Source organism: Cibotium barometz, chromosome 31 (assembly GCF_041138505.1).
Source record: "Cibotium barometz isolate CiBa-2024 chromosome 31, ASM4113850v1, whole genome shotgun sequence".
Classification (NCBI taxonomy): domain Eukaryota; kingdom Viridiplantae; phylum Streptophyta; class Polypodiopsida; order Cyatheales; family Cibotiaceae; genus Cibotium; species Cibotium barometz.
The window spans coordinates 29,833,327-29,859,950 of NC_141076.1; the positions used below are offsets into that span (position 1 = coordinate 29,833,327).

At 44.0% G+C, this 26,624-nt stretch overlaps 1 protein-coding gene across 5 annotated transcripts in view; it reads left to right on the forward strand.

Annotated features, from left to right (window-relative positions):
• The first annotated feature begins 1,753 nt into the window (after nt 1–1,753).
• LOC147620719 (fatty-acid-binding protein 3, chloroplastic-like) overlaps nt 1,754–26,624 on the forward strand; it is a 54,662-nt gene continuing 29,791 nt past the window's right edge. For all 5 annotated transcript variants that reach the window (XM_086824988.1, XM_086824990.1, XM_086824987.1 and 2 more), the window contains exons 1-4: nt 1,754–1,989; nt 14,454–14,572; nt 15,219–15,278; nt 24,421–24,534. In XM_086824988.1, the coding sequence (XP_086681114.1) occupies nt 1,833–1,989; nt 14,454–14,572; nt 15,219–15,278; nt 24,421–24,534 (450 nt within the window). In that variant the 5' untranslated portion in view covers nt 1,754–1,832. The remainder of the gene's footprint in view (nt 1,990–14,453; nt 14,573–15,218; nt 15,279–24,420; nt 24,535–26,624) is intronic.

The window sequence follows — 26,624 nt, forward strand, 5'->3', positions numbered from 1 at the left end:
GGATTGTAGTGATGATAATCCAATAATGGCACTACAATACGGTCTTACAAAGATCGAGACCCTTAAAGACTTGGTACATTGGGTATACTCTAAACTGGCTATCACTACAACATATGTTTCATACTTTAGTGAGTGTACTATTCTTGCTCCGATAAACAATCAAGTGGATATTTTGAATAAGACAGCTTTGGATGCAATGCCTGGTGAGCCTAAGCAATATTTAAATGCAGATTCAATTCTTGAAAATAATGAAAATTCATTTCTATATTCCATGATTTTTTTTGAATGGAATTGATCTTTGGTTTTAAAGTTAGAAGCTCTTGTTATTTTGCTTCGTAACTTGGATCCAAGACGTGGACTCTGTAACAGTACACAGATGATATGTAAGGCCTTTTACTCTAAAGTCTTAGAGACTGAAATCATCACTGGTACTAAAGTTGGTGAAAGAGTATTTATTCCATGGATTACCTTTATATGCACTGAGACCCAACTACCGTTCACCATGAGACGGAGATAGTTTCCTGTACGGCTGGCATTTGGTATGTTAATAAATAAATCGCAAGGCCAAACCCTAAATGTCTTGGGGTTATATTTCATGACTCCAATGTTTACTCATGGGAAATTATATGTTGCATTATCACAAGCACGGTCTCCTCATACTGTGAAGGTGTTACTCGAGGATGATCTTCAAAGTTATACAACTATGACAAACAATATTGTTTATAAGGAGATCTTAAAGACTTCAAAGTGATAAGTTAGGTTTCTTATTTAAATTCTGTGTTTTGATTAATTTTGTTGTGATTTCTTTTTTATACATATTTGTCCATGGTGAAAGTACTTATTTTTGTTGTTTATGATTTGATAGACATGTCTGAGGTTATCTTTACATTGGACATGTCTTTGTAAAGGATAGTAGGTTAGTTATTCTCTATATTTGCATCACTTTTCTTGATTACAAAGTATGGAACATGGCATTCTATATTGATATCTATCTGTACAGAGCCACCTCTATGGTCAGCTCCTATTACTATGGGTCACGTAGGAGGGATTATGATTGATGCCTATAGGGATGGGTAAGTATAAGGCTAGGGAGACATTGTATAAATATTTGTTGAGCCTATGTATAAATAATTTCATAACCTATTTGCTATGCTTTGATTTTAGGATATTGCATGACATTGATATCTTTATGGTGAGAGTTGTCGACGAAGGCCCCGAGATGTATGGAATTAGTGTTTCGGATGAAGAGTGGGGTGTTTATTTATTTCAGAGAGAGATGGAGAGATGCTTTATATCTTTTGAGGGGTATTCAGTACCCGACGACTTCTATTGTATAAGGTAATCTTGATTATGTTTTTCTCTTATATGATTTTTTTGAGATTTTATTTATCGTTGTGTGGTTTGTGCATGTCCTTTTCATTCATCAATAGTAGAGCATGTGGGGGATGGATCACCGCCTTACAATACAGAGCATATTGTGAGATAGATGAATAATCCTTCTTACAGAAGAAGAATTCAATTTGCTGATTATGACATTACTGACTTAGATTGGTGACTTATATGGATATATATATATAGTTGACTTAGATAATTTTGTAATTGTAATATTGGTCCTTTTTTAAGTCTTTGTATGTTACATTACTATGATATTTGTTTTCGCTATAAATCTATGAGACATGGATATTATTTTGAAATATGTATATATGAGGTCACTTGAAATGATGTATTGTGTTTACTTATTACATGGCCTAAATCTTGGAGAAACTGGTTGTTTTTTAGAACCCTAGCTGCCCCGTAGCAATGCGCGGGTCCAAGAAGTGATAAAACAATTGATGAAATGCGCAACGTCTTCATGGACTTCAGTTGAGCGAACCATGGCTTGGCAAAGGGTTTTCAAGGGTTTCAGATGGGATTCTTCACTGGCTCTGGCAGCTCTGGCAATCATCCAGCCAAGCTCCCCTCTCCAGCTCGAGGGTGCAAGGAATCCAGGTAACCAGCCTTTCTCTGACACGAACAGTGTGTATGCGTGTGCCTGTGCGTGTGAGAGTGAGAGAGAGAGCGAGCGCGCGCGAGAGTGAGCTTTGCTTAATCGATTCTGTGGGGTTGTTTTATATCAAGTTCATGGTCGGTTGTCAGGAGGAGGGAGTGTATATTATGGTGGAGATGATGTTCACGCTTGTGGATCCTCTACCCGATGACCTATGGGGGATCCTAGGCACGGTGGTACATGCACAAGGTAGGCACGATAGGCCTTCCTGTTGCGCTGAGGGGTTGCGTCTGCCTGATGTCCTAAGGGCATGCCATGCCCCACTTGCCTGTGATGTGCCTACAAGTAAGAATAGGGAAATGGCTGTGCTGATGAGCGAGGAGCTGGGCCAGATAGACTTGGAAACATGGTGGTTGGATGCTAAACCCAGGAAGGGGACCAGGAGATGGAACTCGGAAAGCAAGTGAAGCTCAACGGTAAGTGAACTGATGCAGATGGAAACAGTGAAAATGGGGAAAGAGGGACTGCCTGCAGTCTAGTTGAGCACCTTGATCTGGTGCAACAGTAATTTTTAAGAGGTGAAGATACTGCCAGTTTTTTTGAAATATCTTATGAGTAATTGGTGAGATCAAGCAAATATTTTTATTGTGGACGCTCATCCTTCGTGAAAGAGAGAAGTTCCAATTGTTGTTTCCTCACACAAAGAATCTGAGATCAATGTGTACTTTGTTTACATGTTGGTCTGCCAGTGAGAAAACAGCAATCAAGGATTCTCACAAACGAGGCATTCAATGAGATGGTTATGCCCTCGCTCAGACAAGCAGATAGCAATCGAGTTAAAAAACAAATATGGCAATCAGTGAGGGATGCCATGATACCCTCAATGGCACATAAGCATGCAGCTCTCTTAAATGTCTTAAATTTACAGCCACTATGTTAGCTTTAATTTCCCATGTATGCATGGGTGTATGGATAAAATTTTATCTTAAATGTCCAGCCTTTATGCGAGCTTTAATTTCCCATGTATGCTTGGCTACATGGAGAAATTTTTAGCTATCTTGCCACTTTGGAAGATGACATTTCGATGAATCCAGGTTAGGATATCCTCATCTAAGCATAGGGAAGTTGCCCAAAATTTGACAATTTGGGGGGGTCTAAGAAGCAGGTGGTCGCTCAAATTAGGGACTTTTGAGAATGGTGTGAAAAAAGCAAGGTGAAGGGGGCTAAATGAACAAAGATTATTGAAGGCACTTAAACATATGCATACTTTTCCTCCATCTTATGTGATAGAGCCCATACCGGGACACCCTCTCCTCTATCTGAAATGAGATCTAGGGTATGCTTGAGGTAGCGAAGGCCAGACGGAATTCTTTTATGAATATGTGGGGCAATTTTTTGTTTGTCCATCCCCCCCCTCTCTCTCTCTCTCTCTCTCTCTCTCTCTATGTACGTGTGTATGTGTGTAATTATTAGACAACTGGGCTATTCCATAGGCTGGTTGGTTTCCCTTAAGGATGAGAGAGGTTGGGTTTGTAATTATTAGACATCTGGGCTATCCCACATGGCCTCTGCATGTTCGACTCCGGATTGTTCAATCCATTCTTATGGCCTGTGTTCAGTTCTTCTTGCCTCTTTTAGTTTAGACCGAAAAAGATATTGATAGTTTCATGTCAAGAGCTTTGGAATGTTAATGGAGAACCATAGCTGATAAAAAAGCGCTTAGGCTATTGAAATATCAGCTTGTTTGTATGCCTAAGATGCATGGTGGTTTGAATATTCTCAACATACATTATCATGTGTTGGCCAGAAAAGCCATTATGATTGTTGATTTTCTGCGACAAAAACAGCGAGGGGCAATTATGCTAGCCACCTCGTGTGCAAAGATGCAAACCTTGGCATTTGGCAACTGGATCCCTACACAATGGAACATTGTTCTTGGACTTTTTGATGGTAAAATACTTGGCTGTTCGTATTCCACTAGGCTTATTTAGGATTGGAAACTGATTCTCTCACACTTGCATTGGTTTGACAAGAATGCTGACCCTGGAAACTCTTTGGCTTTGGAAAGTATAAACTGGAGCAGAGTCTTTGAGGAACCAGGCCAATGGATTGGAAATTACATAGACAGACTCCAAGTTATAAGCCTATCTCATTTGATCAGTTGACTGCAACCAGAGCATATAAGATGATTATTCCTTCCCCATGGATTGGTGAGCATGCTAATCAGCTTTGGTGGATATCTACGCCATTGCGTTGGAGGAAAACATGTCTTAATATAATAAACTCCCTTTGAGAAACAGAGTCTTCCTATGGAGATGCGTGGTTGGAGTGCTTCCTCTGGGTATACTGCTGGCCAAGAGATACATTGCCTCACCACATTGTTACAGGTTCTATCATGCACGAGAAACGGTACCTCATTTGCCTTGGCATTGTTCGTCTTCTCGTGCTCTTCTTGATAGGCTTTCTGGATATCTGTAGGCTCGTTTTTCTTGGCACCCTTTTTCCAAGCAATTCTGGCTTTTCGGCAAACATTCCAATGAATTATCAGACACTCACAGTTTCTTGTGTGGACAAGATTTTGGGCACTATGGACTCTCTGGCGTGATAGAAATCAACGAGTCTCTACCAACTGATTAGTGTTGGAATATCATCTCTAGAGGATCCACATCACCTCTTTTCATGCTTGTTCTGGTCATTTTATGAGACCCTGCATTGGCATATTTGGCAGATATTATTTAGGAAATTTCTATCATTTTAAAGGCATTTTATAGCATTTTATGCTACTGGACAGTTGTCGGCGTGCCATAGCTGGTCGACTAGCTCTCTGGAGGCCCGAGGGATATATAAGGGTTCTCACCCTTCCCCTCACTTTTCATCTCATTCTTGCATATTTGCTGGAGGTCATTGGCTGTAGCAATAGTCTCTTATGCTTGTAAGCACCTATGGGCTGCCCTCGTGCTCATTTTCAGCAATAATCAACTGTTTTCAGCCTTCTACAGTTTGTGCTTTGGGCCTACAACCTATGATGCTCTTTCTTTCATGGTATCAGAGCCAAATGTTGATCTACAGGTAAGAAACTGCTGCGTTTTTTTGATTGGAGTAGAGGCTTCATCATTGTGTTGCATTTTTTGCATTTGTACTATTGAACTGTTGCGTTTTTGTTGTTGGAGGTTGAAGCTTTGCTGTTGGAGGTTGAAGCTTTCTTCTAGGTGCTGAGGACAGGGTTCCTGAGAGATTTGCTTTCTCTATTTCCCTTTTCCCATCCTCCCTCCCTTTCTTCTCTCTCTCCTCTTGCTGTGCACAGCTTGAGAGAAGGCTATTTGCTGTTTTTCTTACAGCCCTCTTTCTTTTGAGAAGGTTTCTTGTCAGAGGACATGGCTTTAGGAGATCTCTTTAGTGCTGCTTCTGTTAGAATTGTGCATCTCAGTGTTCTGGGGCTTTACCTGGTATTTTACTGGATTTTTCTCCTATTTATTTGTCCAGGGGCAGTCGGCCAGCCCTAGAGGCAGTCGGCGAGTTTCCTCGTGCACTATATAAGGAGTTCCCCATTATTCACTCTTTCATCCACTTCCCTTGCACATAGTTCAACATTCAGTTGCTGGCCATTGCCATTGTAAAGCTTTACTGCTGTTATAAAAGGTGATCTTGTCCAACTCTCTCATTCTCCTTTGGACTCTCTCATATGTTTACTGTTTATGTTTCCACTTGTGCTATCTCCTTCATGGTATCATTCGCTTAGGTCCAGGCTGCTCCAAGCTCTGCAAATCTGCCCACCATCTCATCTTTGCCTTGCATTTTCTGCCCTATCTCCTCTTGGCTGAAGATCAGCCCCAAACAGTGGCTGCGTTTTCACACATTGCTGCGTTTTCTGGTCCAGCCAGCCCTTCTTGCTGCCGGCCAGTTTGTTGGCTGTGTTTTCTCATTCAAAGGCAAGCTGGCCTGGTTTTCTGGCTGCGTTTTCTTCTACAGAGGCAAGCATTGGAGTTTTGGCTGCAAGTTCTGCTCCGGCATCAGATTTGATGAGTTCTCTTGCATGTGGAGTTGCCAGACAAGTGGCTGTACATTTCCTTCTTCCTCCACGAGTCCTTGCCCTTCTAGTAGGAGGTTCCCGGTGGTTTCTTGGACTGTTTGGCTACTGTCCAGCCTCCTCCTCTCTCAGGTTTGAGAGGGGGCTGATTGTTCCTGGTGCCTCGCTTCGTTGGAAAGCACTTGAGAGAAGTGTTTGAGAGCTGAGATTTGTTCTTTGCTTTTGTGGATATGGCTCCTTCCTGTACGAACAAGGATGACAAGTTGAAAGGACCCAACTGTGCTCATTGGAAGCTTCAAATGTGGATCTGGTTCATCCACAAGGGTTTGTAGGACATTGTTCAGGGCACTGCAAGGAAGCCCGAGCGTCCTCAAAACTCTAGGCGGTGGACTCAAGATAAGGAGGATGAATTTGCTGTGGAATTACAAGACTGGGAGAATCGAGGCTTGAAGGCGCATTCTGTGCTTGTGCGGACCATCACAGAGGAGGTCTCACCGGCAGTGCAAACTCTTCGCAATGCTCATTAGGTATGGTCAAAATTGGAAGATCTTTTTGCTCGAGATTCATCGATGAGGGCAATTACCTTGCAGGGGCAGCTCTATGGCTTGTTATTTCCTGAAAATGATTCCATGCAGGCTTTTCTCATGAAGGCCAAGGTTATCCATGACCAGCTATTGGCTATGGGTGCTGCTTTGTCCTCTTCTTAGCTGGCTGCTCTTATCCTCACCAAACTTCCTCCAGACTATGGTGTGATTTTTCAATCTTTGCGGTGCTAGGTCACATCCAGTTAGTTGGATTTTGATGATTTGAGCTCCCTACTTTTGGAGGAGTCGTTCTTTTTCATCTCATAGGATAAGTTGAAGGTGTCAGTCAACAGTTTTGACTAGGCACTTGTGGAAAAAAGAGACCATCTGTCCAAAGATTGTTTGTCCAAGTAGAAGGACAAGACCAAGGGCAAGGCTTCATTTCAAAGAAAAGGCAAAGACACGACATAGGATAGTGATATAGATTCTAGTATGTAACATGCGGAAGCTTCGGGGGAGATCTGTAACTTCAATGCTCAGAAATCAGCACACTTTTCGTGACGGAATTAACGCACAAAACTGAATGAAGATGTGCAAAAAATAGAGAGAGAGAGGGAGAGAGGAGAGGACACAGTATTGGGTCCCAAATACCCTCTATAGGGCCCCCACCACGGATGGCGTATTTGCTTTATTAGAATGATGTAAATCTGAAAGAAAATACAAGAAAACTTGACCTTTCTTGGTTGAGAAATCTTTGCCCTTGACCTGCAGTCCTTCACCCCTTTTGTGTTAGCACTCCTTGGCTGTCCCGGCCCTTGATTGCCTTAGCACTTAGTGAATTATGAGAGAACTCAATGGGATTGTGGGCTCACTATTTATACTACTCCATAAACAGCAGTCGGCCAGTATTAAACAGCCGGCCAATTCTGAATTCTGCCCACGATTGGATATTAGCATTAAATGTTGGCTGGCTGGGCATCAGACGCATGATCCCAAAAGGGGTTGGGTACTGTCTTTAGGCTGTTTGGGGACTGGGCAGCCTGTATGGGCTACCCCATACTTGCCCTTACAGCCATAATTAGGCTGTACAGCCTGTAGGCTTCCCCTAGCCTGCCTTGGCTGAACCCTCCATGGCTGGTGGGTTTAGCCAGGGCCTTCCTGGCCCTCATGGGGGTGGTTTTCACACTATCCCCATGCTCACACAAAGACTTGGGGTAGCCCTATGGGCTGGCCCCTTTTCCTAAAAGCAAACCCTAACTATCTACACAATGATTTGGCATCCAGTACCATACCAAATACACAGAATCACTGACATCATTCCAAAGGGAGACTCACAGCGCAGACTGGCACTGTTTCATGTGCAGGACAGTGCACACCTGACCTTGGACTTCTGTGCAGGACCTGACCACGGACGACCCGGATGGATCCTTGGCTGACTCGTCCTAGACCTTATTTACAGCTATGTCTACGTGGCATCCAAGTGCGAGATGCACGTGACATAATACCACTTGTAGGCTCCCAGGGCGCTTCGAGCTCAGGAGACCCCAGATGGCGTGCTTCTCTAGTACACATGTAGTTTCTCCCCATGTGCTTCTAGCCAGAAGAGGCTTGTGGGCGGGAGAGGGGGCTGATTACAGCTCCAGTGTCCACCTACTGGTGCATGGGGACCGCGATTCGCAGTTTCAAGCATTAGATATTTGGCAGGACATGGTTATCTTTGGTACAACAGAGATTACCAAATACACAGAATCACTGACATCATTCCAGAGGGAGACTCACAGCGCAGACTGGCACTGTTTCATGTGCAGGACAGTGCACACCTGACCTTGGACTTCTGTGCAGGACAATGCACACTTGACCACGGACAACCCGGATGGATCCTTGGCTGACTCGTCCTGGACCTTATGTACAGCTATGTCTACGTGGCATCCAAGTGCGAGATGCACGTGACATAGTACCACTTGTAGGCTCCCAGGGCGCTTCGAGCTCAGGAGACCCCAGATGGCGTGCTTCTCTAGTACACATGCAGTTTCTCCCCATGTGCTTCTAGCCAGAAGAGGCTTGTGGGCGGGAGAGGGGGCTGATTACAGCTCCAGTGTCCACCTAGTGGTGCATGGGGACCGCGATTCGCAGTTTCAAGCATTAGATATTTGGCAGGACATGGTTATCTTTGGTACAACAGAGATTATGAACTGGATTTGTTCCAAGTTCATTGTTCGAGGCTTTTGGGACGTGATGTGTTCCGTCCACTGTTGCGGATTATGGGCGTGGTGTGTCCAACAGCTCATCATCTATTTTTTGGAGTTCACTGCACACTTGTGTAGGAATTCGTGGCCAAGCAAAGTTCCTTGCTGATCGTGGTGGCATCTTGTTTCGAGGAAATTGGTTGGTGGGTACTCTCTCCGAGGTGATTCCAGTATTCGCGATGCTGGAGGGTCCATGGTTGCATCTTCATCGACTTATCTTCTTCCGACTCTTGCACACACTGAGTTGTAGAGAGGGTGTTAGAATTGCACATCTCAGTGTTCTGGGGCTTTACCATTTATCTGGTATTTTACTGGATTTTTCTCCTATTTATTTGTCCAAGGGTAGTCGGCCAGCTCTTCAGGCAGTCGGCCAGTTTCCTCCTGCACTATATAAGGAGTTTTCCATTATTCACTCTTTCATCCACTTCCCTTGCACATAGTTCCACATTCAGTTGTTGGCCATTGCCATTGTAAAGCTTTACTGCTGTTATAAAAGGTGATCTTGTCCAACTTTCTCATTCTCCTTTGCACTCTCATATGTTTACTGTTTATGCTTCCGCGTGTGCTATCTCCTTCAGCTCCTTCTCCTGTTGATACTCCAGCTCCTTCATTGCCTGGATCCCTTACTCCCACTCCCCAGTGATAGAATGTGCAGCGGAAGAAGGGAAAGTGGAAACACAGGAGAGAGAGAGAGAGAGAGAGAGAGAGAGAGAGAGAGAGAGAGAGAGAGAGGAAACACATGTGAGAACTTGCTCTCAATATCATCAACAAAAGGAATACATGTCCCGAGCAAGAGGGGAGAACCTCGTAAGTGAGGGACTGCAGCTAGACAAGCGCTAGGCAAGCAGTGAAATATGAGGGAGGCATGCCGGCTATATATACCTCTACATGAAGGCAGCCGACTGGAGCTAAAATACCTACACGACTGGGAAAATACCTAGGACTCCATAAAATGGAAAAAAATATGGGAAAATATATGTGATGGGTGACCAGCTCCTCAGACTAACATGGTCAGTCCTAGAGGCTAAAATAGGACACCAAATAGGAAGCCAAGTAGGGGATGAAGAGGATCCAACTTTAATGGATATCTATGATGCTGAACGCAAAAGGATACAAGCCTCTTCCACAAAAGCCCCTCTACACGATGACCTACCATCTGGGTCAACAACCAATCGATAAAGCCTCTACTTCATCAACCCCATTCTCACCTATGAAGTTTGAGGCCAAAACCTCGCAATCAGCAGCAGCTATTCCTAAAGAAGTTCCCAAAGCCAAACCATCTATCTCTATCAGGGAACTCAAAGGAAAGGCCCCGGATCTTATGCATCTTCATCGACAAACCTCATCAAACCTTATCATCATCAACAATGCCCATGAGTCTCAAACCTGCAGCCTCAGCACCAGCCAAATTCAAGGAGGGACCCAAACCTTCCACATCAACCCTAAAGAGAACTCCACCAAGACTCCCACAATCACGATATTTTAATAGTATCAAAATGTGGCTGGAGAAGCAGCTACTTGACCGCCTCTCAGCACCGGATGCTGAGCAAACTCCAAGAAGCCAGAGACGCCGTCCTCGATCAAAGATGAAAGACTGCTGAAACAGGTTCCAAGAAAGCTCCACAAGCAATCTCCTCAGCAACTCAGCTACAAAAGTAACAGAACAAGCTGCTATGTACACCGCTCCATTGGAAGAAAACAACCATATAGGCTGCGAGGTGCTGCTCCAAATAATGGTTCCAAACCCAAGTGTAAGAACACTCCCCGAAGTCGAATGTCGTGTATCCAACCTGGAGAAGGTATGAAAAACCTCATAACCAACCAAGATCAGATCCTGTATATAATCAATCTTGGGAGAAGCAAACTGATCCTCACTAGAAACCTCAAAAGAAATAGAGTCAATCTGCTCCAACTCTGTACCAAGAGTAGCCAAATGCTGTACAAAAACATCCTCTGAAAAGGTAGGCATGGCAAGATGTAAAGACTCTGTAGAAAAGATGGGGTCCATTTGCTGAAACTCCATAACATGAGTTGCCCAATGCTGTACATAAGTACGCACCACTGAGGTGGGCATCGCACGATGAAAGGACTCCACATCCCCCTCTGAAAAAAATTATCGTCGAACTGATATAAGCCCAACTTGATTTTGATCCAAATCCAAAAAACTCTAGAAGTACCACTGTGTCCCAGGCACGGTTAGCAACCACATATCCAAAGCATCCCACTGGGTCCAAAAAACCATCTCCAAAACAAGAAGCCTGCAGAACTGGCAGGGGGAGGGGCATCCTCAGAAGCATCACAAAGAGAGGCAGAGGTAGACTCGTCACAATGAGGAAGGGAAGCAGGAATATAAACTGCAGTGGTAACAAAGTCCTCAAAAGTATCATAGATAGCAGAAGACTGTTCCAGAAGTAGAACGAGATTCCAAGAATCAGCAACAGATAAAAGATCCATGGGAAACACCCTCCTTGTTCTGCAAATACTGCAAAGAACACAAGCTCGGACAAAATAAACTCTACTCAGGATCTTTGAAAAGATCATTGCTCTCCTCCAGAAAACTGGAAACTCCTGTCACAGTAGAAAGTCTCCACAGATTCAAAACAAGCTCCAGAAACTGATCCTCAAGTGAAGTAGCTGGAGATAGGCCCCCCTTGAGTGTAGAAACTCCTGTGGGAAGCAAAACGCAGCCAAAACACTGCTATCCAACAAAAATAGCACTCCACCGCCAACAGAAGGCAAGAAACATGTAGAAACCGGGAAACCGTGTAGGCCAGGAACAAAACACAGGTATAGATGCTCCAAAATCAGCAAAACGCTGACTGAAATCTGAAATTCAGAATCCTCCTTAAGTACCAAACTGCCTCCAAAGCCACAATCCAATCAAGAAACCCCCTCCACAAGTGATCTGTGTCCACTGGAGAAGAAAATGCGGCCAAACAAGGGCTACAAACCTGAAAATTCAGGCCAACCAGTGTTCACACCTCCTATGAGGAAAAACGGTGAAGAGAAGGTACCTTTGGTTCCAACAGATGAAGCCCAAGTGAAGGTAGAGCTACCAGCAAGATCGGTTCAGAAAAACGCAGCAACCATGGCTGCAAATCTGAAAACGCAGAGGTATAAGGGGCTGTAGAACGGGCTGATTATGGAAACGCTGAAGCCTCAGATCAAGAACTGCCGCAGAGAACAATCAGGGGGGGAAGGGATGGCACAAGATAACCAGAAGGGACAGGCAAAAGGGAGCCCAAAGAGCTCCAAGATCAGGGTTGGGAAAGCAAGCCCAAACAAGCCAAAAACGCAGCCTGTTTGGGACAGCGATGTTGCTGTCCAGACCTGAAAAAAAATAAGGCCTGAGAACCCCTGGAAGGTGGGGTTGGTTCCACATCCAGGAGCTGAGAGGGGGTGTACGATATAGGGAGTGAGGGCCTGTGTTGTTTGTGCTCGCCGTGATAGGTGTTTTCTCCATTTTTTCCTCATTGTTCATTTTTCCCTGTTTTTTCTGGATGTGGGGGGTGTTTTGTTCCACTGTCGGCTGTTGATCATTGGCCGACCAGGTGTGCTCCATTATTTGTTGGCCGACTAGATTTATTCCAGTTGTGGATATGTTGTGCTGCTGTCGACCTGTTTTAGGCTCGCTGACCAGCAGCCCATGGTGGTATAAATACCACCCTTGCCCCCCACACCACTATTGTACCGGATCTAGTGTATATAGCTGAGTTTATACAGCTTCTCTCTCTCTCTACACTTCTGCGTTTTCTCCCTTGCAACCGTTTGTCTCATTTCCGCTGTGCATTCTGACAGTGTTGACACTTCCCCAGTTACCATCTTCTCGGATTCTCAGAGTGCTATTGCTTTAACTCAGAATCCTGTGATACGGGGACGATCCAAGCATATTGAGGTGCATTATCATTTTGTACGTGACTGCATCGAGTTGGGACTTCTTCGGCTGGCCTAATGCTCTACCAAGGACAATGTGGCTGGTCTCTTCACCAAACCACTTCCGAGAGCTACTTCAGAGGTTACTTTAGTGTGCTGGTATTGGACTGCCCCTCTGGCGCTGAAGAGGAGGTGTTGGAATATATCATCTCCAGAGGGTCTACATCACCTTTTTTCATGCTTGTACTGGTCATTTTATGAGACCCTGCATTGGTATATTTAGTAGATATTATTTGGGATTTTTCTACCATTTTTTAGGCATTGACAGAAACTCAGTACGAAGGCCTTTGTGTGAATATATGCTCATATGTGTGTGTGTGCGTGTGTGTGTGGAGTGCGTGTGTGAGAGCATATCCTGATACAGAGTTCTACACCCACTATTGGGCACTGATGACGTTAGTGGGGATGTCATTGTATCTAGTCCATACTATGCATAATGGAGTTGATAGTTATATAGTCTTGTGGATTGACTACCATGAGTATATAACATGCACGTTCCTAAAAGGTGAATTTGGGCATGTTCCTAGATTCATCTAGGTATATATATTTTATAGCATTTTATGCTATTGGACAGTTGTTGGCCTACGATAGCTGTCCGCCGACCAACTCTCTGGAGGGATATATAAGGGTTCTCAGCCTTCCCCTCACTTTTCATCTCATTCTTCCATATCTGTTGGAGGTCATTGGCTGTAGCAACAGTCTCTTATGCTTGTAAGCACCTACGGGCTTCCCTCGTGCTCATTTCCAGCAATAATCAACTGTTTCCAGCCTTCTGCAATTTGTGCTTTGGACCTACTACAGCCACAGTCTCTTATGCTTGTAAGCACCTACGGGCTTCCCTCGTGCTCATTTCCAGCAATAATCAACTGTTTCCAGCCTTCTGCAATTTGTGCTTTGGACCTACAACCTGTGATGCTCTTTCTTTCAATTAGTTGATACCTATATTTATTTTAGACGCTCTTTGGTTGAATCTCTCCAGGAGTCTTATGCCTTGGGTGAGATCACTACCTTGAGTTATTAATTAGACAATGGTTTCACAAAAAAAAAGTGTGTGTGTGTTTGTATCTATTTATCTTTACAATTGGGATCATTTGGCATTATCACATTCATGACTAGCTCACTGAGAAAGGATTTTGGTTTGTCACTTATAAAAGACTCTTTTTTGACAAAAATAAAGCTGTGGAGGGGAAGGCGAGGAGATGAGGAGGGATGGACAGGGTAATTCACATTCATTGAAAAAGTTGTTTTTTGCTTTCTGCTGTAAGTGGGGAGGCATAGTTATATTTGAGTGTGCCAAGGCCAATGTGATAAGGAAGTCAAATTCTGAATTATGGCATGTAGTTTTTCCCATGTACATCATCAGAGGTTGTGAGCAGGACATCCTTGCAACCTCTCCCTATGTAATATAGGATGCATCTCAATGTGCGCAGAAAGCTTGAGCAAAGTATCAATATGTTTTGATTCACCTCTCCATCACCTGATCAAGAAGCGGAATGAGTGCCTAGAGGTAATTTAGAGCACCCCTCTGCATGATAGTGAGTGTTTGGCCATGTCAAGATTAATGGATAATACTTCATTGTGTTTATTTTTTCGACCTACACATCTTTAGGCTTGCAATTGAAAAGAACTAGAGTGATCTTTTGATCATGTTGAATGTTAATATTATGGCTGCCGCCTTGTGATGCGTATATTTGAACAAAAGACCAATGGTGAAAGTGGACATTCAATGCTGGCAGAGAAGGTGAGGGAGCCCTTTACAGGCATCGAGTTTGATTGGAAGAGGGAGATTGCACAAGATGAAGCAAAGCGAGACTATCACCTGCTTGGAACAGCTGTTCGCTGCATGCTTGGCCAGGTTTTCTCCGATGCCTTTAAAATTATAATAGATGTAAATTAGTTAACCCTTGTAATGGGTATTTCAAATGTGACAAGTTCCTTTTCTGGTTTTTGTGTTATTGAATGTGCCCCCATTGCAAGAGTTGATGCTATATGAGGATGTTTTTGTGTGCTCTGGATCCTCCTTGCTGCAACTGAATGTTTCTGATCATGCTTTGCCACCTTACCGTGCACTTTACAAAAAGAGAGTTCTTTTGATATGGGGAAGACTGGCTTTTGGTTGTCCGAAAAGCTTGGATATTGGAAGCTTACACTGCATGAACTAATGCGGGAGGATGTGTTATGAGGCACATATTTTTTGATTCGGATGTCATTATCACTGGCTGTGGGAATCCACAAGGGGAATGGCACACAGCCTACTTATTTGTATGACGGCTCATGTCTGCCAGGCCTAGCTACTGGCCTCATGGTGATGGCACAGCATTCTAGTTACATCATGAAGTTTAGCACTGTGCTTTAACGTCATGGTTTTATGAATGTTTTGCACCAGTGGAATACCTATGTGGTGTTTGAGGTCAAGGTGATAAAACGTATATATATCTGAGATAGATGCTGACGGCCTTCACTACTCTATTGTTTCAATTTGTGCTGTGACTTAATGTCAGTGTAAATTTTCAAAGGCGCGGGCTTATGCTGTTGGCTTGTACGTGGAGGATGCATATAAGGTAAAGCTGTGCCCAATCCTGTGGTCTTTATCAATCTGCTTGCTCTGAAGAATAGATCATTTTTTCAACAAATACGAAATGATAAGTTTACACTTGGTTTCTGCTTAAAGTTTACAGAACAAACATATACAAACATCTTATGTGTTTTCAAAATTTAATGTTAGGTCATTCATAATATTCCTTGTCTGTGCTGCAAGACGTGAGAAGCTAGAGGTTTTATTCTAATTACTCTTCACTTGAATATGATATCAGGTATGCTAGTATGTGCGATTACCAGAAATGTTTTGTGAGAAATGGCAAGAAACCTTTTGTCATACTTCTAAACCTTAAGTTTTGAAGCTTCTCAAGAAATGCCTCAAGTTTTCAACTCATAGTACGCATGTATGCGCGCACACACACATGCATATATGTATGTATATGTGTGTCGCGTGCATGCATGTGTGCTCATACACAGACATAGTTATGCATATGTTCATATATGTGTGTGCATTCACACACATGGGGGGCTTGTAAGGGACTCCTCCCAAGGATCACCTAATACACAAGCCCCCACGTGTGCATTCACACATGTGGGGGCTTGTAAGGGACTCCTCCCAAGTATCACCTAATACACATGCATAAACAAGATTAGAGAATTCCACTTCCACGAGTCCATGTCAGTCAGCCGTGGCGTCCCTGTGAGGGACTCCTCCTGTGAGGCACAAACAGGATTAGAGAAACCAAATAAAAGGGGTAGGCCCCCAAGCCAGGGGCTAAGGTTCCATTCCCACAAGCCAAGACAGTCAGCATGGGCGTCTTATACCACTAGAGCCTATCCTAAACGGCCCTCGGCAAGATTGCCTGTGATCCGCCATATCCATGGCAGGAGTAAGCCTCTTGGCCCAGGTCCAAACCACACTGACAAAGGAGTCCGGAAGATTGTGCTCACTGCTTCAAATGGTGGGACGATCACTCTCTCATGTATTGTATGTACCAAGTATCAAGAAGAACCTCTTGGCCGTTTCAGCCATTGCTGGGTGGTCCGTTGCACTATACATGATTGCAGTGATGGGGATATTATTCTCGCATCTGGTACTTAATGTCATGGTCTGTACAGACTTGATGCATATGAGAGAGTTGCATATGATGCACGTGCAGTGCCTAGTACATCCAGTGTGATAGATGCAGAGATTCGGCATGCTCGCATCTGAAATTTTGCTAGTCTGCTATGCCTTCAAAGGCATGATATGGTCTCTACATTGCCGGCACTCGATGCACCTGTCAAACATGTATGTGACAGTTGCATTTTAGGCAAAATGCATTGGGCACCATTTCCCAAGGATGGTTTAGAGAGGGTTGCTCAAAAATTATGTATGTGGTCCGATGAGGACACCATCCATTGGTCATCTCTACTTCGTTACGTTCATTGATGACCTTTCCAGATTCAGCTGGGTCTATGCTATGAAATAGAAGTCAGAGGTATTTATGTGCTTTAAGCACTTTCAGCTCATGGCTGAAAATGTATTAGGATGTAAGATTCATACATTACATACAGATAGAGGGGGGGAGTACATGTCCAAAGAGTTCAATACATATTTGTCAGAAAGAGGCATTCAACATCAGTGCACCGTGCCCTATACACCTCAGCAAAATGGTGTATCTGAGAGAAAAAATAGGCCTCTCATGGAGATGGCACGATGTATGGTCAAAGGCCAAAGCTTGCCTCACAAGTTTTGGATGGAAGCTGCCATGTGTGCAATCTATGTTTTTAACAGATGTCCGACCAAGGCTTTGCAGCTTGGCATGATAGGAAGCCATCCGTGGCTCATATGCGTGTATTTGGATACTTGGCTTATGCTCTTGTGCATGAGCAACATCGCACGAAGCTTGATGATTAGGCAGTGAAATGCATCTTTGTGGTCTATAGTTCAGAGAGCAAAGTACCATCTTGCCTCATAGCGGATTATGGTTAGCACATATGGCACAATGATACAAATATCACCATCACAGAGAAAGACAAAGGTTTGAATGTGGATAAGGTCTCTCAAAGCCAAGTGAAATCAAGAAGGCATCAATCTTTTGATACCAAGCATGGGGTGCTTGTTGGAGACCACATAGAGCCTTCCGCAGCAAATAAACATGATTTGTGTGTCCCTGAATCTCAAATCCTGGAGGTTTCTCAACATATACCTTCTCCTCTAAATCTTGGTTCAAAAATGTAGATTTAACATCCATTTGAAAGACAAGCCATCCAAAATGAGTAGCCAAGGCTAAAATAATCCGAATGGTGGTATACTTGGTTGTAGGTGCAAATGTCTCATCAAAATCCTCGCCAGCTTTCCGAGCATAACCACGAGCAACTAGGTGAGCTTTGTACTTACCCAAAGTACCATCAGAATGAAACTTGACGTTGAAAATCCATTTGACACCGATGACCTTCCGATGTAATGGGCGTGGAACTAACTCCCAAGTTTTGTTCTGCGCGATAGAAGACATCTCTGTGTCCATAGCCTGTCGCCAAAGCAAGGGCCTCCTTGGGAGTCTCAGGCTCATCAATATCCTGTAAGGTACTCTTAAGAGCATAATTCACAGTATGACCGGAAGAAGCAAGCCAAGAAGATCTCCGAGGTTCGAAAGACGGAGCAGATGTGTGAGAATGCAACTGGCTATCAGAAAGGCGAAAGGCGTGTATTAATTTCTGGACCCACGGGGATGGACTAGACCTCCTCTAAAATATGAAAGGAGGAGATAACGGATAGAGAAGATGCAGGAGGCAATCCAGCTCTATGTAAGGGGCTGGACACAGCAGATATAGGGGCTGAAACAGAGGGTACATCGGGCTGAATTGGTGCTAAAGACACCAGAATCACTGCGGGTGAAGAAGCTCGTTGTGGTAGATGAGAAAACTCTCCAATATCAGCTGGAAATGGGTCCAAAATCTCCTCAGAAGAGGACATGGAAGAAGAATTAAGTCCAAATAATGTCTCATCAAACCGAGCATCTCGAGATATTATAATATCCTCCACATCTGGATCCCAAAAACGATATCCTTTGGATCTCGAGCTATAGCTTGTGAAAATCATCCTCTTGGACTTAGGAGCAAGTGTAGTCCGCTTCTTATCCGGGACATGAACAAAAGCAACACAACCAAAGACACGAAAATGTAATATAGATGGCTTATGTCTAGAAATCCGCCTTCGTGAGTGAGCGGTTTATGAGATAAACACAAGTAGCCACAACTCTCCCCAAAACGCGAGGGGAAGACCAAAATGATGCAATAAAGATCTCGCCATCTCCTTCACGGTCCAATTTTCCCTCTCAACTACATTGTGCTGAGGAGTATAAGGAGCTGTTGTCTGAATACCTTTCGATGCAAGAAACTCATCAAAGGGTACTAACTCACCACCATTGTCAATTTGCAAGAATGAAACTGGAGAGTGAGACATCCAAGTCCTAAAATTGGCAAAAGCATCAGACTTCTGAGCCAAAAAACATACCCACACTTTCCGAGTAAAATCATCCACCAAAAAGCATGAAGTACTTAGCCCCTCCAAGGGACTCAACCTCCATAGGTCCAACCAAGTTTGCATGTATAAGCTCGAGCTTTTGTGTAGCCCGATGTGTAGGCTCCTCTAGAAAAGCATCTCTGTGACAGTGGTTGAGTACTTTAGGTACGGTGTGGTATGGTACGTGTACGGTACAAGCACGTAAAGTATGCATCAAGATAAGCACTTTAAGCACGTTCACGTTTTTTACTATATATATATATATATGTGTGTGTGTGTGTGTGTGTGTATGTATGTAATCCTCACGGAAGAAACAACACCAAACCTCCTATGAATCTCAAGCCACATCTGTCAGGCATTACTCCTTGTAGAAATAAACTGTGCTTGTATGGTAGGAGTCATGCAATGAATGATGATGAGGCGTGCACGAGCATCCAAAACTCCCTGAAAAGCTGGATCCACCAAGGCAGGTGTCATAACTGAGGTCCAAACACTAGCACCTTCAAGAAGCAATTGGGTATAAAAAGACCAACTATGATAATCTGTAAGCTTCATGAAATTGCTGATTTGGGGAGGAGTGTAGGATGGAACATGAGAGAAAGAACGGGAGAGGTTTTGTGGGAGGGGAGAAACAAGAGAAGAAGTACCACCAAAGGGGTGGAGGGAGAGGGTACCAATGAAGTGGTAGCCTGAGAAGTGGGGGATAGGATTCCTTGGGAGGAGAAAAGAAGTCTAGAGAAGTTAGAATATTGATCTCCTGAAGCCATATCCTCCAAACACAGAATCCTCCTCTTCAAATAGGGCTAGAAGCAGCTAGACGTCCTCTAAAGTTGAGCATAGTTAGTACGAGAATGAAGGAATGCAGGGTGGGAGCGTGAGAAAAAACCAGAAGGGGAGAAAATTAATGGTTCTCCAAGGTTTAATGGTACCACAGATGCTGAAAACACAGCTCTGTGAAGAAAAACATAGCCTGATTGAAGAAAACGCAGCTTTCTGATGAAAAACGTAGCTCCCAGATGTAAACACAGGTCTTTATGTGCTGAAATCTGTAACCAACAGGTTCATGAAGAAAAACTCAGGTCCTAGAGCAGTTCTAGGCTCTGATACCATGTAAAATTTATGTGCTACTGGTATAAATCTGAGAACAGAGAATAAAACAGAATATAAGTTGAAGAGAAAAGCAGATGGTAGCGTAGACTGCTACAAGGCAAGGCTTGTTGCCAAAGGTTATGCTCAACAAAAGAGCATTGATTATGATGATACTTTTGCACCCACGTCTTGTATGGCCACCATTCGGTCCATCATTGCATTGGCAACACATCATGGATGGCATGCACATCAGTTGGACATCAAAACTGCTTTCTTGAATGGTGACTTGCACGAGGAGGTATATGTATCTCATCCTCGTGGTTTTTGTACAAAAGGGGTAGGAAAGCAAAGTATGGAGGCTTATGAAAGCCTTATATGGCCTGAAGTAGGCTCCTAGGGCATGGTATGAAAAGATACATGCATACTTGGTTGCACATTAGTCCTACTGAGAGTACCCTGCTGAGGAACAAGTTTCAGCTTTCGAAGCTGAATTACATTCAGCTTTGAGATGTTAGATCTGGCTAGTTGCATTTTTATGTGGGCATTGAGTTCTTACAGCGTGGAGATGGCATAGTCATGATGCAAACAAAATACGGGGGTGACGAAAGAACGCGGAATCTCAGAGTACCACGCACAGAGTGAAAGCGCCTCATGCAGACGGAGGCCAACAACCGGCCGGGTCCCCTTCCCCCACCCAAAGATCCCGTGAAACCACCAAAAAGGTGGGGGGGGATAAGGGGAGACCAATGGGCATTTTGCCCTATATAGAGGGGTTAAGATGACCCCAACCCACTATGTGGGATAATAGACTGCCACATGGCAGCGTGAGAAGTGGAGGGCAAGAATCCATTCCAACACCCCCCCTGGATGCGAAGCTTCAAGCCGAGCAGGAGCCGATGAGGCTTTGATACCATGAAAGAACGCGGAAGCGCAGAGTTGAAGCGCAACATGTGGATGGAGGCCAACAACCGGCCGGGTCTCCCCTCCCCCCCCACACCACTTGAAGATCTTGTGAAACCACCTTAAAGGTGGGGGATAAGGGGAGATCAATGGGCATTTTGCCCTATATAGAGGGGTTAAGATGAACCCAACCCACTATGTGGGATAATAGACTGCCACATGGCAACACCTCCCTGATGTGAAGCCCGAAGCCGAGCAAGAGCCGATGAGGCTCTGATACCATGAAAGAACGCGGAACCGCAGAGTACGAAGCGCAATATGCGGACGGATGCCAATAACCGGACGGTCCCCTCCCTCCCAACCCGAAGATCCTGTGAAACCACCATAAAGGTGGGCATAATGGGAGACCAATGGGCATTTTGCCCTATATAGAGGGGTTAAGATGACTCCAACTCACTATGTGGGATAATAGATTACCACATGGCAGCGTGAGAAGCGGAGGGCAAGAATCCATTCCAACAGGTGATTCATAGCTGCATGTCTTAACAGATTCGGATTGGGCTGGATGTTATGACACGTAAGTGTCCACTAGCAGCTTTTTCTTTCGTCTTGGTGATTCATGTATATCATGGCTCAGCCAAGAAGTAGCCAACAGGGGCCACTTCCAACTATGAAGCTGAGTACAGGACAGCTTTTACAACTACAGCTGAGTGTGTCTGGCTTATGGTTGATTTGGGTATTGGATAGTCGTCCTCCACTACCATTTTCACTAACAGTCAAATTGCATTGGCAGTTGCAAAAAACCCAGTGTTTCATGCTCGCATTGAGCACAGTGAGGTGCATTATCACTATGTCAGGGAAAGACTCTCAGCAAGAGAGATCAGCTTGGTATATGTGCCTACACATGATAACATGGCATATTTATTCACGAAGGCTCTTTCTCGTGGAAAGTTTGAAGTTTTTCGCAAAGCTTTGGGCTTATTGCCTTTTGGGGATTGATCAGCCTATCCCTATACATGTTCACATCATTACTCCAGGGGGGTTTGTTGACATCTATGTCACAGATAGTGGTGTGTGAACACCGTAGGATAGCTGGGGCACTTTTTACCCTCCTTAGGAGGGGTTTTTTCCCCTATGTATAGGAACACATCCTAAGCCACTTAGTGTATGTTACCTTATCATGTTATTGTACTTTCATTTTCCTAAAACCAACATTATTGAGTTATGTGCCTTTTCCTCTCACAAGCCAACACATACCACCAAAGCTTGTCCTAAGGGACCCTCGGCAAGACCGCGTGTGATCCGCCATGTCCATGGTAGAAGTAAGCCTCTTGGTCTAAGTCTAGACCACACTAAATCAGTAATAACCCAAGACTCACTTATATAGTGCTTATTGTAAGCCTCTTGGTCTAGGTCTAGACCACACTGAATCAATAATAACCCAAGCCTCACTTACATAGGGCTTATTGCTGCTATAAATAACAGTCCAGTCATAAATAACCAATAACCTTGGATTTATTAAATATGAACCTTAGCCATTGGCTAGTACTAAACTTCACTTAGTGATACTTAAGAGATAGACAATGGTGTCAATGCAATGCAGCTATATTAAATGAATGCGTTTACAATGAGATCTAAACAGATCTATGATGCTGTTCTAAAGAATATCCTTCTCAGAATGAGAGAGAGATGCTGAATGTTGATGACGAATGGCTGATCCTTTCTCCAATGCTGAGATTCACCCTTAGATGCCGGCTTTCCTCTATGTAGGAGGTAGGAAGATGAACTGTATGCTGCTGAATATGGTGATGATGAACTGCTGAATGAAGATGGTGATCAGCTGTCTTCCCTTTGCTCCCTAGGAAGGAAATGCTGAGAATATGCTGGAACTATCAGATGCCTTTTTGACTGAAATGATGCGATGCCTTTTATATGGGTGAATGTTGTTGGTTGGCCAGGTGTAGATGCTGTCAGCTGCTGCAAACAGGCCCACGACTCGTGTGTTTGCTGAGTCAGCTGAACCTACAGCAGTCGGCCAGCCATCTGGGACTTCACGACCTTATTAAATGCTCTAATAATGCTATTAAATGCTTTGTGCTGCTGTGGGTGCTGTAGAAGCCCCCCTATACTGCTGGAAATGCTGTGATAAATGGTTGAATGCCTGGATGATGCTTGGTGATCCTGAATGCTACCTCTTAAATGCTTATGAATGCTCTGATATGCCATGTCATTGGTACACCTAATGGGTGTGCACATGACATCAAGGGTACATAACAGTCCCATACCAGCAGTGCCTACCCAGAGGGGCCCTCGGCAAGACTACCCATGATTCACCATGTCCATGGCAGGAGTGAGCCTCTTGGTCCAAGCCCAGATCATTGTTCAATAATAACCCAAGGCTTACTTATATAGTGTTTATTGCTGCTATAAATAAGAGTCTAGTCATAAATAGCCAATAACCTTGGATTTATTAAATCTGAATCTTAGCCACTTGCATCCGCATGCTTTCCTAATCCCAGGAACCCAAGGGTTATTGTTAGGTACGTAGCATTCCTCCTCACTAAGGACATTTCCACTCTTGGAAATAAATGAAGGAGAACCCGGCTACCTGCATGAACTGTCTCCAAAATCAGAATTATACGCGTCTATCAAATCCACATAGCCATGTGTCAGGGAACGAACTCAATTGAAGGTGCTGTTCCTCTAGCATATGATTGTGGGAATAAGACAAAAAAACAGAACCTTCTGTGGTAATTGTAACATATACCCACCCTTCTCAGGATCTGGTAAATCCTCATACCTAGGGGATATCATACCTCTTCTCAGAGACTCATAAGTATTAGGCACCACCATTGTGTCTCCTTCAAGCTAAAGTCTCATGGAATCTTGGTTTTAACCCAACTCCTACCAAACATATTCTAGCTATTGCTAGAACCATATGCTCAATAGTATTATAGGCAAACTCAACCATAGGGATGTACCTCACAAAGCATAACCTCCAGAACGTGATTCCACTCTCTTCGTTTGTCCATCGGATTGAGGATGATTAGAAAAACCACAAGTCCATCGGATCTGTAGATGACCTATTGTAGGAGCGTCGTGACAATCATAAGAGATCTCTCCCTTGATCTTAGCACAATCCGGCACTGACTCTTATCATCCTAGAACAACAACCCGGTTCCGAATAAAGTATTGACTACCTTCCACTCTACCAAGTGGAATGATCCCTGAGTCCTGGTCTAAATCCTTGTATGTACTAGAGAGCTTAATGTACATTTCATATATTGTTCACTTCTCTGGAGTTGCAAATGCCACGTTGTGGTCAACATGGTTGTCTGTGTGAATATATCTGGAACACCTATGTGAAGCCCTTGGCTACACAGCAGGTTTTGCAATCATCCAAGGTCCCATCAAACCCATAATATGGCAATAACCTTTTGGTTGGTTTACAAATTCACCAGATTTCAGTTGTAGTATATTTACATGGCATGGCCTCCCTGTACTTGTCTTTTTGGGCTTAGCAAGAGCTGTTTGCTTTTAATGGATTTTGCTTTTCTTTGCAGCTGTGGAAAATCAATGGAGACCTTCACATGCATTTTAGAAGCATAGTAGTTTAGACTTTTTATCATTTTTGTAATGGATCTAAACTGGGTTTTTTTGGTATTCAGGAACTTGGAAAAGCTAGTGAAGATGCTCTATTTCAAGCTTTGCTCATGATGCAAACACCTCGCAGTCTCGTGTTGGTCATGGATCAAGATGTGGCAGGTCATCATATTGCAAAGGTGATGCTTCTACTTAGATTTTTTGTTGCCTTTTTTTTTGTCTTTTAGCCATACATTATTCTTTGATATTGGGCAAAGTCATAGTAAATGAGTCATGAAGGTAAAGCCGAAAATTATACTTACCTGAGTCACTCAAGCCATGCTGCTCCAAAGGGGGTGCAAGTGTGAATTAGATTGCCCGTTGAATGATAGAGTTTAACTTGTAGAAGGTAAACATTACACTAAGTAATGATATTCTTACTCAAAGAATCCTATGACAATGCCACCCTTTACCTAAGGCGGAACACTTCAATGCAAGCTGAGGTAATCTTGGTGGAGATTTGGAGTATTATAGGCCCAAAAAGACATCACAAGAGATTCAGAGTGTAACCAGCTTGACTCCTTGCTTGAAGATTTAATGGAGTACAAGGTTGGAAGATGGGAGATTGTACAATGAACAATGTATTTGCATTAAGCATGTTTGCTTGGGAATGATTTGCACATGTGAACTTGTTTTTGGGTGTGAACATTGCATGGATTTAACTGCTTGTGAATGTCCACAGGGCTGGGAACGCCATGGGCGAGTGAGCTATAATGTGTTTTAGGCTTATGGATTTTGTAAGTGGTAAGCTTACCAGGTGGGTGGGCAGCTTGCCAAGTGTGTGTGCTGCTCCAACACTTGGCACCCACCATGTAAAGTTGGTCAACCAGCTCCAAAGGGATTGTAATTTTTATCATTGCGTGGCCCTTTTCTCTCTCCATACTGTACTGTCAGAGCTCCGAGCCACCCAACCGTTGTACAGCCTAGAGGCTGAATGGCCGGTTCCAAGAGTCCTCTCCATCGTTTTTGTTCAAGGGTTTCTCCTTCACACCCTTCAGCTGTATGGCCAGCTTCTACACTGTCATCGTCTGCTGTGCAGCCAATTTATAGTACCCTTACTGCTGCCTGTGGACTGTATGACCTGATCTTATGCATCCATACTGTATGAACATTTTTGCAGTACCCTGAGCGGTCTGGTCAGCTCTGTGGCTACCCATAGACTGTATGACCAGTTTGGTACCTTCTGTTCTTGAAGTTGCGCTGCTGTACGACCAGAAAGTCTCCCACACACATAGTGGATGGTTTTGTTGCATGGTTTTGTTGCAGTCCGGAAAGGACACTATGGCGAACTTCAACGAAGAGAGAGAACAAAGAAATCCGGAACAAGAAGCACCAGGCAGTTCTTCGGGGACGGCAGACATGAGTGTGCACGAGATGTTCCATGTGAGCACTCACAAACCAGAAAAAAAGTTGGAAGAGCAGAAGGCGCTGGATGAAAGAACCCATACTTGAGTCCCCTTTTCTCCATCTATTCCCCTCTCTCCCTGTCTCCCTGTCTCCCTCTTTTTCCCAAAACCCAATAGCAAATCCTCTTCCGGATAATCTGTGGCCTTCCAAAAGGGGAATCTTAAAGATGTTTAAGGCGTAACTCTTGACCTGCCCCAAAGGGGGTCAAATGATCTTCTACCTTCTCAGCCTAGCCTTTACATAGGCTCTTCACAGGCCCATAAACTAGCCGACCTGCTGTCGGCCAGCAGCAAGGACAACCACCCAAATATATAATCATCCCGACTTCATCTGCATGGTCTTATCTACCCTGCCAACTGCTGTCCTGACCTAATAGGGCTTCTTTTGCATAATCTTGAGCCTTGCTAGTGCCCTAAGCCTACTATTTATCTGCTGCCCAAAGCAAGCGTTCCCACGTTCCAAGCATTCGGAAACGACGTTCCATGTGACTATGACTTAAAGACCTCTAAGGCCCCTAACACTTGACTTGCCCCAAAGGGGGTCAGCTGATCTACTTCTTGGCCTTGCCTTTATATAGACTCTTCACATCCCCATAAGTTGTTTTAGCTGCTACCCAAAGCAGGGATTAGCTTGGAGATCAACCATGTCCATGTGTGCACATGACATCCCCTCCTGCTAAACTTGATGATGGGATTCCAACCTTTGACCTTGGATGACTGTCATCATCCCTTTGTCTCTTCATGGACTCCCAAACTTGTCATCCTTCCTTCTTGGCAACCTTTTCACTGAAAACATTGCCATGTCTCAGATTCCACTCCAAATC